The 18600-nt window shown below is 34.5% G+C and overlaps 1 protein-coding gene across 1 annotated transcript; it reads right to left on the bottom strand.

Annotated features, from left to right (window-relative positions):
- Positions 1 to 1222: 1222 nt before the first annotated feature.
- On the bottom strand, positions 1223 to 17437 carry LOC120129796 (valine--tRNA ligase, mitochondrial 1-like). The gene is made up of 22 exons (XM_039147209.1): positions 17183 to 17437; positions 17013 to 17080; positions 16837 to 16894; positions 16190 to 16359; positions 16025 to 16097; positions 15892 to 15957; positions 15718 to 15801; positions 15486 to 15563; positions 15289 to 15372; positions 15064 to 15143; positions 14836 to 14897; positions 8952 to 9250; positions 8688 to 8858; positions 7100 to 7299; positions 5616 to 6018; positions 4841 to 5092; positions 3828 to 4275; positions 3252 to 3310; positions 2637 to 2743; positions 2405 to 2504; positions 2180 to 2328; positions 1223 to 1391 (listed from the first exon to the last, which is right to left on the bottom strand). The coding sequence occupies exons 1-22, from the start codon at positions 17435 to 17437 to the stop codon at positions 1223 to 1225; spliced, it is 3435 nt and encodes a 1144-aa protein (XP_039003140.1).
- Between the last annotated feature and the right edge of the window lie 1163 nt (positions 17438 to 18600).

Here is an 18600-nt window from a genome sequence, read left to right as displayed (position 1 = left end):
ATAATTTCTAATAAACGCTTGTAATAATATTCAGTGCACAAATTGATAGCTGAATTTAATAATATAAATATATTGGTTATATACTTAACCAAACAAAATACCTATTTAGGGATAGGCATGAGACCTGAACCGACGGTTCTAACCCGACCAGATTTGATTGGGTTTTTTTATTAAAAAAATAGATTCGGGTTGGGTCAGGTTTTTTAATTGTGATGTTCGAGTTGGGTCGGGGTCGGGTTTAGGGTGAAAAATACTAGACTCGACCCGACACGAAAAAATAAAATTTTACTTTATATATTTAGAACTAATTACAATAATACCCCTCTATATATTATTTTTTCAATTAAGTTATTTTTTATTGAATAAAAATAATTTTTTTATTATTATTTCAGGTCGGGTCGGGTTTTAAGTTATATATCTGGTCGGATTCAAGTTGGGTGAAGTTTTGTTTTGGTCGGATCGAGTCTCAGGTGGAGGATTCCTTATTCTCGAATCAGGTGGACCAAAAACCCGACCCATGCCATCCCTATCCCTATACCTATTCGTATATATCTAAAAGATCCGTTTTCATTGTGTAATACTCAATTACTCATTAGTTTAACGTGAAAATATAATTTACTAAAAGAAACTAAATAAATAATTGAAATCAACATTTCATATATTAACATTATTTTTTCTTTTTCAACTTTTTATGAGAACAAAAAATAATAAAATTTTGGATAAATTATGGGCTTGATCACTTTCAATTTAGTTTTTTACGCTTTTCTTCATTATATTCAGAATGTATAATATTTATCACTTTTATTTTTATTTAAATAATATATATCATTTTTTTTAATTTTCTCGCTAAAATATTTAAAATTCGATAAGTGACTACATTTTAATTAAACAAAGTCAAACATTACCACCACATCTTAATGAAATAAAAACGAACATAATCAAATATTATATTTTCTAATTGTAAAAAAACAAAGTCAAACATTACCACCACATCTTAATGGTTCATTTAGATTCACTTGTTTTTTTACAATGTAGGTGGATCCTATATGTTTCAAGGGATTTTAACTAAATGGGTTAACTCTTGCACGATAAACGTGACAAGTATCAAACATTAAAGATCGAACAATGTATTGGTGAGGTTTAGACAGCAGCGGAAAGCAGTCATCATCATCAGAAGAAAAAAAAGTGTCATTCGAGTTTAAAAACATGTAGGAGATTACCGTTACGGTTGATGCTGCGATTCGGGTTCTAAACGTTCGGTTTCTTTCTTGAAAAATTCAAATTCCTGGAGGAGCTTGGCCAGCTTCGTCGCATTCTCTTCTTGAATATGAGATGGGATTTTTTCTATATATCCCGATGCATTCATGATTTTCTTCAACTTCTCCTGCTGCCTGTTCAATCCAAAAACAAAACATCGATCCCGTGAGTTCCGACAACTCTCTCGCTATGTTACGGGACTATGTCACTCGAACTCAAATGTGAGGGTCGGATATAAACATGTCTGAAACTAGTACATTTAATTTTTTCTAGGTGAAATACACATATGATCTCTCGATTATAAGATATTGCTTTGTTGAGTCCTTTGTTACTTTGTTAAATCTCAAATATTAAAAGTTACAAAATGATCCTTCGACTATATGGTGCTACTTTTTTAAGTTCCATAACTATTAAAAGTTACGAAATGATTATTTAATTTTTTATATGTTTCAAACTTATTAATTTATATTAAAAAATTAGTGGTCGACTAAACTAAACGTCAACTTGTTGATCAAAATATGATAATATTTAATCCTAAAATCTCAAACGACTATACAATTCAAATAATTTTATCATATCTCAGTCAGTAAATTAACGTCTAACTCAGACGACTGTAAATTTTTTAACAAAAAAATAAATTTAGAATATATGAATAGTCGAGTTGCCATTTTATAACTTTTAATAGTCGAGAGACTCAACAAAACAATGCTCTATAGTCAGATGGTCATTTTATAATTTTTAATAATCAATGAATTCAATAAAACAGTTTCATATAATTAGTGGACTATCTATATACTTTACGCTTTTTTTAAAAAGTTTTCTTCATGAATTGGAGAGTATTTGGAGGGTTTTATCTCCTTCCTCAAATTCGGATAAATCAAGTATTTCAAGAAAAATGAACATGTTCGGAAACGATACTTACTTCAGTATCTCATCCATTTTAGTATTGATCTTTACGCGTTCTGCTTCTGCATTTAGGGCTCCTTGAACCTTGAGATAAACTTTAAGGTTTTCGTTAACATTTTCAACTGCACATCCAGCTGGAGCATCATTTACACCACTCAGTAAAACCTGGAGGATGGTAACTTGAAAACATAAAAAACCGAACTCAAAAGTTAATCGAACATGTTTAAATATGTCGTAATACCTTCAAAGAAGATAATGTGGCAAGGGTTATGATCTCTAATTCACAGGATCTCATGATTTTTGCAACTTCATCATTTTGACAGAATGCAAAAGCAGGTAACCTGAAACAAAATTAATCAATGAAATGCAATTAGTTAAACGATGCTATGAGTTTCTTCTACGAAAATCGAAGAGAACATATATATATATATATATATATATATATATATATATATTATGCTTCACTTATGAACCTTTCATTTTTCTGCTTAGCGAGAAGCTCAGCTCGAAGTGACCGAAGCGAGCTTACGGTTGACTCGACAAGGTCCATTTCATATTCCACCTTTTCATTTGTCCAGCTCTATAAACGGGAGAAAATATAACAGCCTTTGAAAGTTATAAAATGGTCCCTCAACTATAAGATATTACTTTATTTAATATTTCAATTATTAAAAGTTATAAAATAATCACCATACTATTCATATGTTCAAAACTCATCATTTTCTATTAAAAAACGATGGTGGTTTGAACTAGACATTAACATTCTGACTGTTATATATGTTAGTTGTTTCAGATTCTGGGATCAGATTTTATCATATCTCAATTAACAAGTTAACATTCAACTCAGATTATCCTCAATTTTTTAACGAAAAATAACGAGTTTGGAATTTATGAATAGTCGGATGACTATTTTATAACTTTTAATAGCCAAAGAACTTAACAAAATGGTACCCTATAATTGGAAGATTATTTGTATACTTTACTCAATTAAAAATTGAGAACAAATTTTTCGTTCAATTATCATGTTTTTTTCGGTTTTCGGGATAATCAAAACCAAAATATATTACGTGTAGGAAACTAGAACTTACCTCTACTGGTGAGGGGTATTCGCATATCATTATCGACTCTTTCTCTGTGTGGCTCTGTGCTGGAAGCGTAGATGAGCTCACAATAATTTATAACTCTCAGAAATTTTTATTGATACGGAACAAAATATTTTACAACGACACTCTCAATATTACAATACTGCAATACTAGCTGCGGCTAGTTTACAAACACAACCTCACTATTTTATGCTTTGCTAAGCTCTCTCAATTTTCTCTAATTTTTTCTCCCACTCGTACTTTGCTTTTCTCACTCACACACACACCCTTTGCTACAAATTACACGTATATATAGGAAAACTAAACCGACTTAACTTACTCTGGATGCTTCTCAATTTCTCGTTGCCGCCTTATGTTTGTTTCTAAAATATTCTAGCCGCGTGATTGAATTTGCTTGTGCTTATCTTCAATTTGTTTTTTTAATTTTTTTGTAGCTGCTGCCATTTGTTTTATTGCTGCCACACTTGTGATTTATGGGACCACCTTAAATCTTGCCGACATATTTTTTTATTGTTAAGTTTAGATGCACATGTGATTGTTCAAGAGTTTGACTTCCGGCACTCTGTACTCCCGGAAGGCGCTGCCACAGTTCTTCTGTAACGAATGGCATAAACGGATGGAGCAAACGAAGGCCAATTTCCAAACAAGTCCAGAGAGTGTCTTGTGCAAATTTCCTTTCCGACAAAAACGCCGATTTATCACCGGCAAAGTAGGGCTTGGTGGCTTCAATGAAAATGTCACAGAACTGATACTGCCACCAAGAATAGACACTGGTGGTTGCATCTGAAAATTCATATGAATTTAGTGATAATATAGTCTTTGATATGGACTTGTTCAGCACCGAGAGTAACCAGCGACAACAGAAAGGCATTGCCTCCGGATTAATGGATGACGGTGGAGTGTAGTCATCTGGAAGTTTGCTCATGGCGAAACGAACAGCATTCCATAGTTTGTTGCACCATTGACGATATCCGACCACTCGTTGGATATCCAAGTTAATTCTATCCGACTGAAATAAAAAAAATGACAAAAAACAGCTGAGAGATGCAAAGATCCTTGTGAAGAATGGAAGGAACAAGTTTAACGAGTGGTATATTGTACCTAGGGCTGTAAAATAGTCGAGTTCAAGTATTGTTCAGCTCGATTCAACTCGGTTAGAAAGTTCGGGAGCTTAGATTTTTAAGCTTGACTCGAACTCGAAATTATAGATTGAAGCTAGACACGAGTTCGAAAAAGCTTAAATTAAAAAAAAAAATCTTAAACATAACTCGGTTGAAGCTCGAACTCATGCTCGGTTCAAACTCAAACTTGAACCTTAAGTACATGAAAACGTTTTACTCCATTTTTTTAAAGAAATGACATATAAATGTTAATTAAAAAATAAAATTTTAATATATTATTTTTTTCGAGTTGTTCGCGAGATTTTCGAATCTAATATCAAGTCACTCTCGCTTCGGCTAGAGCTCAAGTCGAGTATTAACCAAACTTTGACCGAATTAAACACGAGTAACTCGTGATCTATCTAGTCTCATCTACCACCCTAATCGTAAGAGAACAAGCACACAGAACGTAACCTGTGCGGTGTAGGAAACAAGAGCAAACCGGAGAGCATCGGCACCGCATTCAGCAATACCATTCGGAAAATCTTTTCTCTGGCCTTCTTTGGCAGTGGCAACCTCATTAGGATCCAAGTTACCCTCTTCGAGCCTCTTATGAAGATCTTCAAGTGATATCCCGTTTATGACCTCAAGAGGATCGTTTACATTTCCCAGAGACTTTGACATCTTGCGCCCATGTGCATCTCGGATCATGGGATGCAAGTAAACCTGAAAAAAGTGAAAACCATCAAGGATCAATAGAGAATCTAAAGCAGCCTCACAAGAGTGATGTATATAATCCAGAGTTAATTTCATTATGTCTCAAAATTAAGACATTTGTTTTAAATTAGTCCTTAAATTTTTTACTATATTAAATTTATCCCTAAATTATGACACTAATTTTAAATTAGTCCTCAAATTTTGAACATTTCAAATTCAGCCCTAAATTATAACCCTTATTCTAAATTGGTTTCCAAACTTTTAAATTTTCCAATAATGTCCCCTAAATCATTAAAAAGTTCAAGGATAAAATTAGAATATTTAAACGTTTGGGGACTAATATAGAATGAGACTCATAGTTTGAGGATGAATTTAGATGTTTAAAAGTTTGTGGGCTAATTTAGAATAAGAGTCATAGTTTGAGAATAAAATTAGAATAGTCAAAAGTTTAGTGATAAATTTAAAATGAAGGTCATAGTTTAAGAACAAATAATGCAATTACTCTATAATTTAGGAAAAAGATTGCACTAACCTTACTGAAGGGTACATCACCTTCCAATTTAATTCCGAACATAACCATCCTAGCAACCCAGAAGAAGATTATATCATGCCCTGTTTCAAGGACCGATGTTGGATAAAATGCTTTTAGATCAGCCGTATCATCAGGCCATCCCAACACGGATAACGGAAAAAGACCGGCCGAAAACCAGGTGTCGAGAACATCGGGATCTCGAGACATGTTGAACTTCTTCCCGGAATATTTCTTCCTAGCTTCTGCCAGAGCATGTTCCTCATCTCTGGCAACTATCCAGTGATCATTATATGCACCGAGTTCCTTCTGTTCATCATCTTCAACCGTAACATACCATGCCGGAATACGGTGACCCCACCAAAGCTGCCTTGATATACACCAATCACGGATATTGTCAAGCCACCTGCAACATTTGGAACATCTCACTTAGGTTAGGTCACCATTAAACCTGGAGTGTATAAGATAAATTTGAAAGAGTATACAAAAGAAGTGAAGCCACGAAGCCGTTAATGGATACCGACTTATTAACCTAAAAGCAATGACTTCTGTTAGGGGTATAAATGAATAGAGCATTCAGTGAACTGTTTGTGAATCGTTCATATTCATTTATGTTCATTTGTTAAGTTAAATAAAGAGTATGAACAAAATTTTTATATTCATTTAATAAACAAATGAACACGAATGGAGGTATTTAAACAAATGAACAATGTCGTTTATATTTTTTTACATTTTAAATATTAACGAAGGTACAAACTAAATTAAATATATGGTGAATTTTGAAGTTTAAACTGAATCCTAAGAAGTTTAAGCACTGGTTGTTTAATTACCATTTCTCTATTATAACACAACACCTTCGGTAATGTATTCTTTTAGTACCTAAACTATCAGTTTTGGTCCGTTTTAGTACCACTTTTAATTTTTTTCAAAACCATACTTAAGTTTTGGTTTTTATTTCATTTTACAACCACGTTTAAGTTTTGAAAAAAATGAAAGTTTAGCTACTAAAACAGACCAAAACGAATAGTTTAAATATTAAATGTGTTAAGGTTTTGACGGCGATGTACTAAAATGAAATGAAAACTAAACATTAGATATGATTTTGAAAAAATTGAAAGTTTAGGTACTAAAACGGACCAAAATTGATAGTTTAGGTACTAAATGCATAGTTTACCCAAAACCTTTTCCAGTCACTCTCTTTTGTCTTTTATTCTAAACGAACATGAACACCTTATAAAATAAACAAACAAACACGAATACAAACACAACCTGATTTGTTCAAATTCGATTCATTTACACCCTTAGTTTCTGTCATCTTTTCTTCTTTTATTTTTTTTAATGAAAAAGTTGAGGCTTTTGCTTAATCGAATCGTATCGACCTAAGTCAAATATGAGAATCTGACAACACCCAACATAGAAATAGTCACACTACTCGAGCAAGATTATTATTCTACAACATATAGCAGAAAGTAAAAGAAAATGGGCACCTTTTCCATTCTGCAGTATACTGTTTTGGAATGAACTCAAGCTTCCTGTTTCGATCATCCATAGCTGCATCAAGAGCCTGCTTTGCCATGCTACTACAGTTAACATACCACTGGGGCTTTATCATTGGCTCCACAACATCATTGGTTCTTGAACAAAGGCCAAGGCGCATCTCATTGTTTTGGGCTCCTCTATACAATTTCTAATGGTGAAGAAATAAGTTAATGAATTTAAGATCTTAAAATCATTTAATACCAAAGAACAACACTTATAAATAGGGGTGTGCAAAAATACCCGACCCGGTTGACCCGACCGGCTGACCCAAACCTAAAAAAATCAGATAATTTCTAAAAAAAATTACCCGACCGGGTCAGGTACCCGGCCCTACATTTCCTAGGTCGGGCCCGGGTCACAAAATTAAATTTTTCCGGGTACTCGAGTAAGTTTTTATATATATATATATATATATATATATATATATATAATATAATAGATTATTTATATTATGGATTATTAGATTTTGTATTTCAAACTTTTAAATTTTATGTTCAGATGTTAGAGTATGTAATTCGAAGTTTCGAACATTTAAATTTATGTATATTTTTTAAATTAATAATTTGAAAATAAAAAATTAAAACCGGGTACCGTGTACCAGGAGCGAGAAATCACCGACTCGGATGTTACGGGTACCCGATAATCGTGTACCCGAAAATCCAGGTACCCAGATTTGCACACCTCTAAATATAAATGTGTAAAAGGCAACGATTAATCAACAACTGAAACATGCAATCAAATTGTGATCCTAAGAAGAGCACATGAAATATCATCACGTGAAGATCTAGCATACTAGATAGAGTTAATTACATCACATGTTCTCAAAGTATGACCCTCATTTTAAATTAATCCCTAAACTTTTAAATGTTCCAATTTCATCCATAAACTATGATTATCATTCTAAATTTATCCTCAAACTTTTAAAGATTTCAATTACATCCCCAACTATGAAACACGTTCTAAATTGGTCCCCAAACATTTTGAACATTCTAATTTCATCCCAAATTATACGTAGATACTAATAGCATCCATTGTTAATGAAATTGTTAGGCCAAATTGTATTATTATATGTTTTGAAAAAACCAAAATTTAGATTAAACTATAGTTGAAACTAATTATATGTTTGGATGAATTTGAGGATGAAATTGAAATATTCAAAAATTTGGGGATCAATTTAGAAAGAGTGTCATAGTTCAGGGATAAAATTAAAATGTTTAAAAGTTTAAGGATTACTTTTGAATGAGATTCATAGTTTAGGGATGAAATTAAAATATTCAAAAGTTTAAAAAACAATTTAAAATGAAGGCTATAGTTTGGAGACATATGATGCAATTAACTCTACTAGGAAAGACCTTGAAGTTTGGGGTAGAGCATTGGGCCCTTAAACCAAATGAAGGATTACACACCCATAATAAAGAAATTTAACTATCAATACCACAGAAGCAAAGAAGATTACACTTACAAAAATTTGCATAACCTCACAGAGCCACAGTGAAAGTTACGTCTTCCTAGATGCATATCATTAAAAGTAAATACCTTTTTCTGCAATGCATCAATCACAGCCTCACGAGCCTTAAACCGTGGCATTCCAGCAAATTCTGCCCCACCACTGCTATTTATTTTCCCATCATCAGTGAAGATGTTAATAAATTCAAGATTATGGCGCTTGCCCACCTCGAAATCATTAGGATCATGAGCAGGAGTTATCTGTTGAACATTGAAGGCAATGACATGAAAAATAAACAAAACAAGGAGAGACAAACAGTAACAGGATCTCAAAATCTATGATAGAACTCTTACCTTTACTGCACCAGTTCCAAAACTCGGATTAACTAGTACTGCATCACAGATTATTGGAAGTTTTCTGCCGTTGAAAGGATGAATTGCAAATTTCCCATGCAGATGACTATACCTCTTGTCTTCTGGATGAATAGCTATTGCTGTATCACCAAACATTGTTTCCACCCTTGTAGTGGCAACAACAATTTCACCCAAATCTCCCTCCAAAGAGTAAGCGAACGATGTTAATACTCCAAACTCCACTGGTTTTTCATAATTAGGCACCTTTAATAAGGTCCTTTCTTTGATGTCTGTATAATCTACTGTTGTAGTTTGAGAGAAGAAGGAATTAGGAGAAGAATTCAGACGAGAGAGAGATGATAGAGAAGAAAATTCATCATTCAATTTGCATAAGGAAATTTTTACACCAGATTATGTTAATTATTTAGTTACAATGGCCAATCATTAATTGCCAGCTGTCCAGCTATGTAACTAACTGATTCTTCTCTTTCTTCTCTTTCACAGGTACTGGGCCTTCTGTCTTGGGCTTCTCCTTCAGTCCATCCTCTTGCTCGGCCTGCTCTGTAAGTAACCCCTTACCTTTCACCTGATTGAATTCCCAATTTGTTTCTTCAATCCCTAACCCTCGACCTTCATTTCCCAAATGTTCTTCGATATTTTCTCGCCGTTCCTCTTCTTCTTCTCCAATCCTGACAATACCCACCCCTCGAGACGAGCCTTGTCCCCAAGGATCGAACGCCGGAAACTGCCCTTTCAGAGTCGAGTAATCTTCCCAAGTATCATTTTCTGCAGCAAGATTCTCCCAGCGAACCAGAAGTTGCGTAACAGGTTTACTGTTTCTGTTTATAATTCTTCTGGCCATAATTTTCAATGGTTTAATCTGTATTTCTCCTTCTTCATCTACTGCAGGAGGATCAGTAGCAACAATGGAAGAATCGCCTATGAACTTCTTCAGTAAACTGACATGGAAAACCGGATGCAACCGAGAAGAATTAGGTAAGTCCAAGCGATATGCGACTGTTCCTATTCTTTCCAGAATACGATAAGGTCCAAAAAATTTTGCTGCTAACTTCAAGTTTCTTCGCAGGACAATCGATGTCTGTCTGTAGGGCTGCAATTTCAGGTAAACTAAATCCCCAATCTGAAAGGTTCTGTCAATTCGATTCTTATCTTCTTGCTGCTTCATTCTATTACTTGCTATCTGCAACTGATTTTTTAGTAACTGTCTGGTAGCCTCTCTACTGCTCATTATTTCTGATATAGTCTGTACTGTAGACTCAATAGGCCAAACCATAATAGGTGGTTTATACCCATATAACGCCTGAAAAGGTGTTATCTTTAGAGCAGTATGATAAGTGGTGTTGTACCACCACTCTGCATGTAGTAGCCACTTAGCCCATTGATTAGGTCGATAGAAGCAAAGGCCCCTCAAATACTGTTCTAAGCATTGATTGACTCTCTCCGTTTGTCCATCTGTTTCTGGATGGTAAACAGTACTGAAAAATGTCTTTGTGCCCAACTGTTTCATTAACTCCCTCCAAAACACACTTGTGAATGTCTTATCTCTGTCAGAAATGGCCATCTTAGGCTGGCCATGTAACTTATACACATTATCTAGGTATAACTTAGCCACCTCAGTTGCAGAATAAGGGTGAGCCAAAGACAAAAAATGGTTGTACTTTGTAAACTTATCCACAATCACCAAAATACAATTTTTCTTAAATGAAGTAGGCAGACCTTCAATGAAATCCATAGTGATTATCTCCCAAGCCTGATTAGGAACAGGAAGGGGCTGTAGCAAACCAGGCTTTGCTACATGTTCTACCTTAATCTGCTGGCAAATTTCACAACTTCTCACATAAGTAACAACCATAGCTTTAAGATTTGGCCAGTAAAAATGTGACCGAATCCTATAATATGTAGCTTGAGCTCCTGAATGGCCTCCTTGAGGGGAGTCATGTAAGGTCTTAATAATCTTCAACCTAAGACTGCCATGAACTCCAATATAAACTCTACCACTGTATCTAAGGATAGCTTTAGAATATTTCCATTTACTGTCAACTGTAGGATTAATAGTAAGAGCTGAAATCCAATACTGAGCTAAAGTATCCTCTTGATAACTTTCTTCCACCTCTTGAACCCAAGCAGGTATTAAAACAGTAGCTTGTAAAGCAAAGTAGTGAGCCTGATCCTCCCATCTTCTAGATAAGGCATCAGCAACAACATTCAACTTCCCTTTTCTATATTGTATGGTATAGTCCAACCCCAGAAGCTTTGTCAAAGCTCTTTTCTGAATAGTGGTAGTCAGTTTATGTTCTAAAAGAAACTTTAGAGGCTCATGATCAGTCTTAATAATAAAAGATTTACTCTCCAAATAATGTCTCCATTTTGAAACAGCCAAGAGAATAGCAAGGTATTCTCTTTCATATATAGATAATACTGAATTTTTTGGACTTAGAGCTTGACTTAAATAAGCAATAGGTCTTCCTTCTTGTGAAAGAACAGCCCCTATACCTCCAGAACTAGCATCTGTTTCTAGATAAAATGTTTTAGAAAAATCTGGTAAGGCCAAAACTGGAGCATAACACATAGCCAATTTAAGATCCTCAAAAGCTTTATAAGCAGCATCAGTCCACTGAAATCCATCCTTTTTCAACAATTGTGTCAAAGGCCTACTAATAATGCCATAATTTCTGATAAATCTTCTGTAATATCCAGTTAGGCCTAGAAATCCTCGTAAAGATTTAAGAGTTTTAGGCTTAGGCCAATTCTGCATAGCTTCCACCTTGCTAGGGTCAATAGATACCCCTGCAACAGAAATAATATGACCAAGATACTCCACCTGATTTTGTCCAAAGAAACACTTGGACCATTTTGCAAATAATTGATTCACCTTTAACACCTCTAAAACCAGCTGTAAGTGTTCAATGTGATCCTGCATACTGCTACTGTATACCAATATATCATCAAAGAAAACTAAAACAAATTTTCTGAGAAAAGAATTGAATAATTCATTCATAAGTGCCTGAAATGTAGCAGGAGCATTAGTAAGACCAAAAGGCATTACCTTGAACTCATAATGACCTTGATGAGTTCTAAAGGCTGTCTTGTAAATATCTTCAGGTTTAATTCTGATCTGCCAATAACCTGACCTCAAATCAATTTTTGAAAATTATACTGCCCCATGTAACTCATCCAACAAATCTTCCACTATAGGAATAGGAAATTTGTCTTTGATGGTCATACTATTTAATTCTCTGTAATCCACACAAAATCTCCAAGTTCCATCCTTTTTTTTAATTAGAAGGCAAGGAGAAGCAAATGAGCTCTTACTAGGTTGAATAACAGAAGAAGAAAGCATAGAAGCTATCTGTTTTTCCACTTCAGCCTTTTGATTGTAAGGAAATCTGTAAGGCCTTAAATTGACAGGTGTAGCAGTAGATTTGAGTTGAATAGCATGGTCATGAGATCTCTGAGGAGGTAACCCTTTAGGTTCATCAAAAACTGATCTGTACTGATCCAACACATGTTGAATTTCAGTAGGAATAATAGTAGACTTCCCATCCATATTCAATAAAACAACATGACCCAAAATATCTGAATCCCATGCAGACATTTTAAGTAGTGTAGCTCCAGAAATTTGTAGTAATTCATTAGAGGGTTGTTGACCTTGAATACAAATCTGATCCCCTTGATGATCAAAGCTCAAAGTCATGTTGTTGAAGTCCATTAGTATTGGACTGAATAACTTCATCCAATCAACCCCCAAGACCATGTCACTTCCTCCCAATTTAAGCAGCCTAAAATCATGTAAAAAAGTATGGCCCTGCATTTGCCATTCTACCTTGTTGCAACGAGCTGAGCTGAATAATTTCTGGCCATTAGCCACAGTGATAGCCAGAGGATTAGGGGTAGTAATCTGTATACCAACATCAGCTCATTTAGGGGTTAAAAAGCTATGTGTGCTTCCACTATCAATTAAGATATTCAGGGGTTTCCCTTGAATAGTACTCTGAATTCTCAAAGTATTATGGCCAATACAACCCGTAATGGCATTCATAGAAATTTCTAGATTTTCTTCTTCTGGCTGCTGAATCTGTTCTGCATCAGTGGCACTAACTTCCACAGGAAAATTATCAATCTCTTCAGTTATCATATTGAACTGCCTGTTTTTACACTGATGGCCTGGTAAATATTTCTCTTCACATTTGAAACAAAGATTATTTTGCCTTCTATAATCCATAAGATTCTGTTTTGGATTAGATGATGAGGTCGGCTTTGTAGACACTGGCATAGCAGGTATCTTAGACATAGATATGGGGTTTGGGTAGGGTGGGGTTTTAAAAGAAGGCCTTAATCTTTTATTTTCAAACTCCACAGAAAGTTCATAAAGCTTGGCCTGTTTACATGCTTCAAACAAGTTTCTAGGATCCAAAGCCTTGACCCTATGCTTAATATCATCTCTTAGACCACTAATAAAAAGTGATACAAAGAACTCCTTAGTTAAAGTAGGATTCTGCAACAACATATAGGGCTGTAACTCCTCAAATTTTTCCTGATAATCTTCCACTGATCCTTTTTGAGTCAATTTAGTAAACTCTTCCACAATATCACAGAAAGATCTATCACTGAATCTGTGACAGATATCAGCTTCAAATTCATGCCATGTTACATGGTGCTTCTTCATTATATATCCATCAAACCATATTTCTACTTTGCCTGTCAAATACATAGTAGCTACCTCTACTCTTTGCTCAACCGGAACACTACAAATAGAGAAATATTTTAAGCATTTTTGAATCCATCCCTTAGGATTGACCCCATCAAAAAATGGTAGATCTATCTTAGGTCTGTGCCACATAGTTCCAGCACTGTTAAGTGAACCTCCTGGCCCCCTTTTTTCAGTTTCCAATCCAAACAGATTAGGTCTAGAATCACTGTTTTCACCCACTTGATTTTCAGGCCTAAAACTGTTCTTAAGAGCTAAACATGCATTCGGTTTAGTCTTTAATAACCCATGTTCATCCGGTTTATAGGTAAATCTAGACTTGTCATTCACCACAGTCACCAAAACAGGATTTCTGTCATTATTTTTAGAAGTATAAGGAGATTGTACCTGCTCATCAGTAGAATGCTCCTGTTCCTCATTCCTGCCTGTCAGAATCTTTAACAGTTCCTTCACATAACCCTGATTAGTGGCCATTCTGAACTCTAATGCAGTGATTCTATTCTCTTGAGTCTCCCACCTTTTAGGTGGATTGGTTTCATCTTGCCCTTTCTTCACCAAAGCAGCTAAGTCTTCAATCTGTTTTTGTATCCCAGCTAAATCAGTTTCCGCCATAGACTGGTTCTTCTTTGTCATGCCCCCCAGAAATTTTTGCCAGAATCAAAGCTCTGAATACCAATTGTTATAGTTTGAGAGAAGAAGGAATTAGGAGAAGAATTCAGACGAGAGAGAGATGATAGAGAAGAAAATTCATCATTCAATTTGCATAAGGAAATTTTTACACCAGATTCTGTTAATTATTTAGTTACAATGGCCAATCATTAATTGCGCCAGCTGTCCAGCTATGTAACTAACTGATTCTTCTCTTTCTTCTCTTTCACAGGTACTGGGCCTTCTGTCTTGGGCTTCTCCTTCAGTCCATCCTCTTGCTCGGCCTGCTCTGTAAGTAACCCCTTACCTTTCACCTGATTGAATTCCCAATTTGTTTCTTCAATCCCTAACCCTCGACCTTCATTTCCCAAATGTTCTTCGATATTTTCTCGCCGTTCCTCTTCTTCTTCTCCAATCCTGACATCTACCTAGAAACATGGAGCAACTTCATGCCATGCAGCTGAAGATGCAAAAAAAAAAAACAAACAAAATTACCTAAAACTTGACTTACCTCTATATCAGAGATAGCAGTTCGCAAGACACAGTCCCAATTGACTAATCGTAAATCCCTGTAAAATGCATGGAGAAAACAAGAAGCATTTTAATTGGAAAAGACAAAAGATAATGTTTAAAGGATACCTATCAGTCTAAATGCTACCAACATTTCATATTACTGTCAACAACATAAATTCGTCTGATCACATGATAACAGAAATTTCACCATGTAAAACATACCTATAAATAAGACCCTCCTTATAAAGCCGATTGAAAGCCTCTGTCACAGCCTTTGACCTCTTCTCATCCATTGTAAAGCACTGGGAGAAGTAAACACAATATTATAATAACAATGAAAAAACAGCAAGAAACATGACAAAATATTAATAGAACAGCAGAATATAAATTTAACTATAAAGCCATTAGCCAATATGCGGAGCTTAAAGGGCGCCATTTATATCTTACCTCACGCGACCAATCAAGGGAGGCACCCATACGTCGTAGCTGTCTCAGAATGGTACCACCATACTCATCCTTCCACTTCCAAACCTATAATAGCATCATCAATAGAAGACCATGAGACGTTATATTTGCAGAACAAATCAATAATCTACAACTTAATTTCACAGTTAAACTTGGAGAAACTTCAGGTTGAAACTCACTTCATTTACAAACTCTTCACGGCCAACATCATGTCTGGTCAAGCGTCTTTCACGCATTAGCTTTTTCTCTACAACCACCTGAAAATTTCAGACATTAGAGCAACTTCAATTCAAAATGCAAAAAAAAATATTAGCTATAAATGCAAAAGACAGTAATTTACAGAGTACACCAAATATTACAAAATGAAACTTATGATTTGACTGCTCCAAATAAATACTAAAGGAACTCAACCTGTGTGGCTATCCCAGCATGATCCATGCCAGGTACCCACAATGTATTATACCCAGACATTCTTCTCCAACGAATGATAGTGTCCTGCAAGCAATAAAGTTTAAATGTAAATGAAGTTCAATGTAAAAGTCGATGAACAAATATGGCAGCAGAAGCAGCATTATAATACACAACCTCTATGGCACCAGTTAGTGCATGGCCAATGTGTAGGGCCCCAGTCACATTTGGTGGAGGAAAAACCTGCAAAATCAATCAAGTTATTTTTTTTTGGGGGGGTGTTAAGAGTGAATTCTAGTTTGAGTCGTACAATCACAAACGGAGGTTTCGAGCTGTTTGCATCAGCGTGAAAAAAACTAGATTTCTCCCACCAAGCATACCATCTAAACATACAGACAAAAAATGCAAAAGTTAAATAAAAATCCAACTTTAAACCATATCAAATCTACAAATCATCCACTTTTTCAACACTTACGACTTCTCCACTGCAGCTGGAATATATTGTTTAGCCATCTGACTAGAGAGTTTTTTCTTCTCGCCTGAAGGAGTGTCTGGATCCACAAAATCCTCCGGATTCTCATCATCCGCTGCTCGCTTGGCACTCTTCTTTGCACTCTTTTTGGGAGCATTCAATCCTTGTTGTGCCTGTATAGAATTACATGAAACAACACACTCATTGATTTTAACATATCTAAAATCAAAACAAAATTATATCTAGCAAACCATATATGCTTGTTGTATTCCGCGTTTAATCATGCAAATATATCAAAAGTGTGCAAATATCAAGCACAAAAACGTTATTGTATTAAATCATCATGTTAATCATACTTAAACACGTTTACTAATCAGTGTCTATGTCATGTTTTAGCATCGTTTACTAATCAGTGTCTCTGTCATGCTAACCATATATGCTTGTTGTATCTTGAGTTTAATCATGCAACAATACCAGAAGTGTAAAAATATCAAGCACAAATACGCTATTGTATTAACTCGTCAACTGTTAAACACGTTAACTAATCAGTGCCTACGTCATGCTTTAGCATCGTCTACAAGATTGTCAAATCTAAACCAAATTACATCAACAGATTCACAAGTTCTTAAACAGATTCTCGTCGTGTCTACCTTAAGCTTGGCCGCCTCGGCTTTCTCTAAGGCCTTGAGTTTCTTCAATTCCTTCTCCCTCGCCTATCAAAAGGAGAGAGGTAAAACACTAAATCTAAGTAAACAACAAACAAATCCACGTTTTTAGAAGTGATTAAAGTAGAATGGAGAAAAGATCGGAATGAAAATAAAGGAACCTTTTCTTCTTTCTCTTCTTCCGTTCGAGCTCTTCTTCAGTCAACGGCTTCGTCTCCGGTTGCTGAGACTGCCGATTTAACCCAAAAAGTAAACAAAAAAATCAAAAATCAATGAAATGATAGAGAATATGCCATTGATGAAAAACAAATTGAATAGGGAGGAAGCAAACCATGGCCGGCGAATACGTTGATGCGAGAGAGAAAACAACAGGGCCACGTCCAATATAGAGAGAATTCGCTATGAGTGAGAGTACCTGCGCTTGTTTTGTGTGGGTTTTTGCTTTGCGGTTTAGTCTGGTGCCAATGGCCGGAAGGTAAAACATACGAACAAATGGAATAAATTTTAGCGTTTTCTTGCGTATCAAGTTGAACGGATTTTTAAAAAGCGTAATAACAAAATTATCAATGGTCATTTTATCCTCCATCTTTTTCTTTAAACATTTTAGCCCTCAATATTTTATTTTTATTTTGGAGTGAAATGTCCTTGGTTGAATAAAAATTGTTAGTTGACTAATTGTTAATATTTTATACGAAAATGACAAATCCATGATTAGTGTCACTTCTACAAATAATTAGTTTTAAAGTATAATTATAATTATTTACATAGACATTTATAAAAATATTGAAAATAGTTTAAAAATATTTTTTGATGACGTGACATTACAAATGATATTAATAGGAAGTATTGATCGTTAGTTAATTAACAATTTTCATTCACCTAGAAAACATTTTGTTAGAAAAACGTTAGGGCCCAAAATGCTTCAGAAAAAATGATAAGAAGCAAAGTGATCATTTATACAAACGTTGGTAGTAATTTTATTAATATGTCTTTTTAAAAACTTTCTCCAGTGTTACATTTGATCGTAATTTTCTTTTTAAAAAATATAAATTATTTAAATTGTAATTTTTCATTAGAAAGCAAATTCAAATTAAGGATATATTATACCATGAGTTACCAATCTATTATTACTTTTCTGTTTCTGGACACCAAATTATTTTCGGGTAAACAACATGTTTAATATCCTAACTATCATTTTTATTATGTTTTGGTAACTTAAATATTTTTTCAAAATCATATTCAACGTTAGTTTTGATTTTATTTTGGTCTTCTACCGTTAAGAAAATTAACAGAAGTGATGATTTGATATTTTATTATTATTTTAATAATGATGTGACATCATCTTATGGTGACACTAACACGTTAGTGTCACCATTAATTTTTTTAACGACGGATGACTAAAATGAAACCAAAACTAAACGTTAGGTATCATTATGAAAAATAGTTAGCGAGTAAAGCAAAACAAAAGTGATAGTTGAAAGTACTAAACCTGTAGTTCACCTTATTTTTAATAAGACGACGAGACGTGTTACTATCTTATTAATCTAAATAAATTCATTAAAAAAGAAGGTTGATTGTCGACGAAAATAAATATAATGATTTGAAAATAAAAAAAATCAAGTCAATATCGTTAACAATGAATGATCAAATAAAAAACGTAACATTTTTACAAAGCGATCACTGATTGTTAAACGTTCAAATTGATCCTAAACTATCATTCTAAGTTGATCCTCAAATTTTTAAACGTTT

Source organism: Hibiscus syriacus, unplaced genomic scaffold (genome assembly GCF_006381635.1).
Source record: "Hibiscus syriacus cultivar Baekdansim isolate YM2019G1 unplaced genomic scaffold, ASM638163v2 tig00110503_pilon, whole genome shotgun sequence".
In the NCBI taxonomy this organism is placed as follows: Eukaryota; Viridiplantae; Streptophyta; class Magnoliopsida; order Malvales; family Malvaceae; genus Hibiscus; species Hibiscus syriacus.
This window is presented reverse-complemented; position numbering and strand designations above follow the sequence as displayed.

Coding starts and splice junctions, on each gene's coding strand:
- LOC120129796 (XM_039147209.1), bottom strand. CDS start 17,437: ATGGAGGATAAAATGACCATTGATAATTTTGTTATTACGCTTTTTAAA. Junction 16,360..16,836: donor CCGAGGCGGCCAAGCTTAAG/GTAGACACGACG, acceptor AATTCTATACAG/GCACAACAAGGATTGAATGC. Junction 16,098..16,189: donor CCAGCTGCAGTGGAGAAGTC/GTAAGTGTTGAA, acceptor CTGTATGTTTAG/ATGGTATGCTTGGTGGGAGA.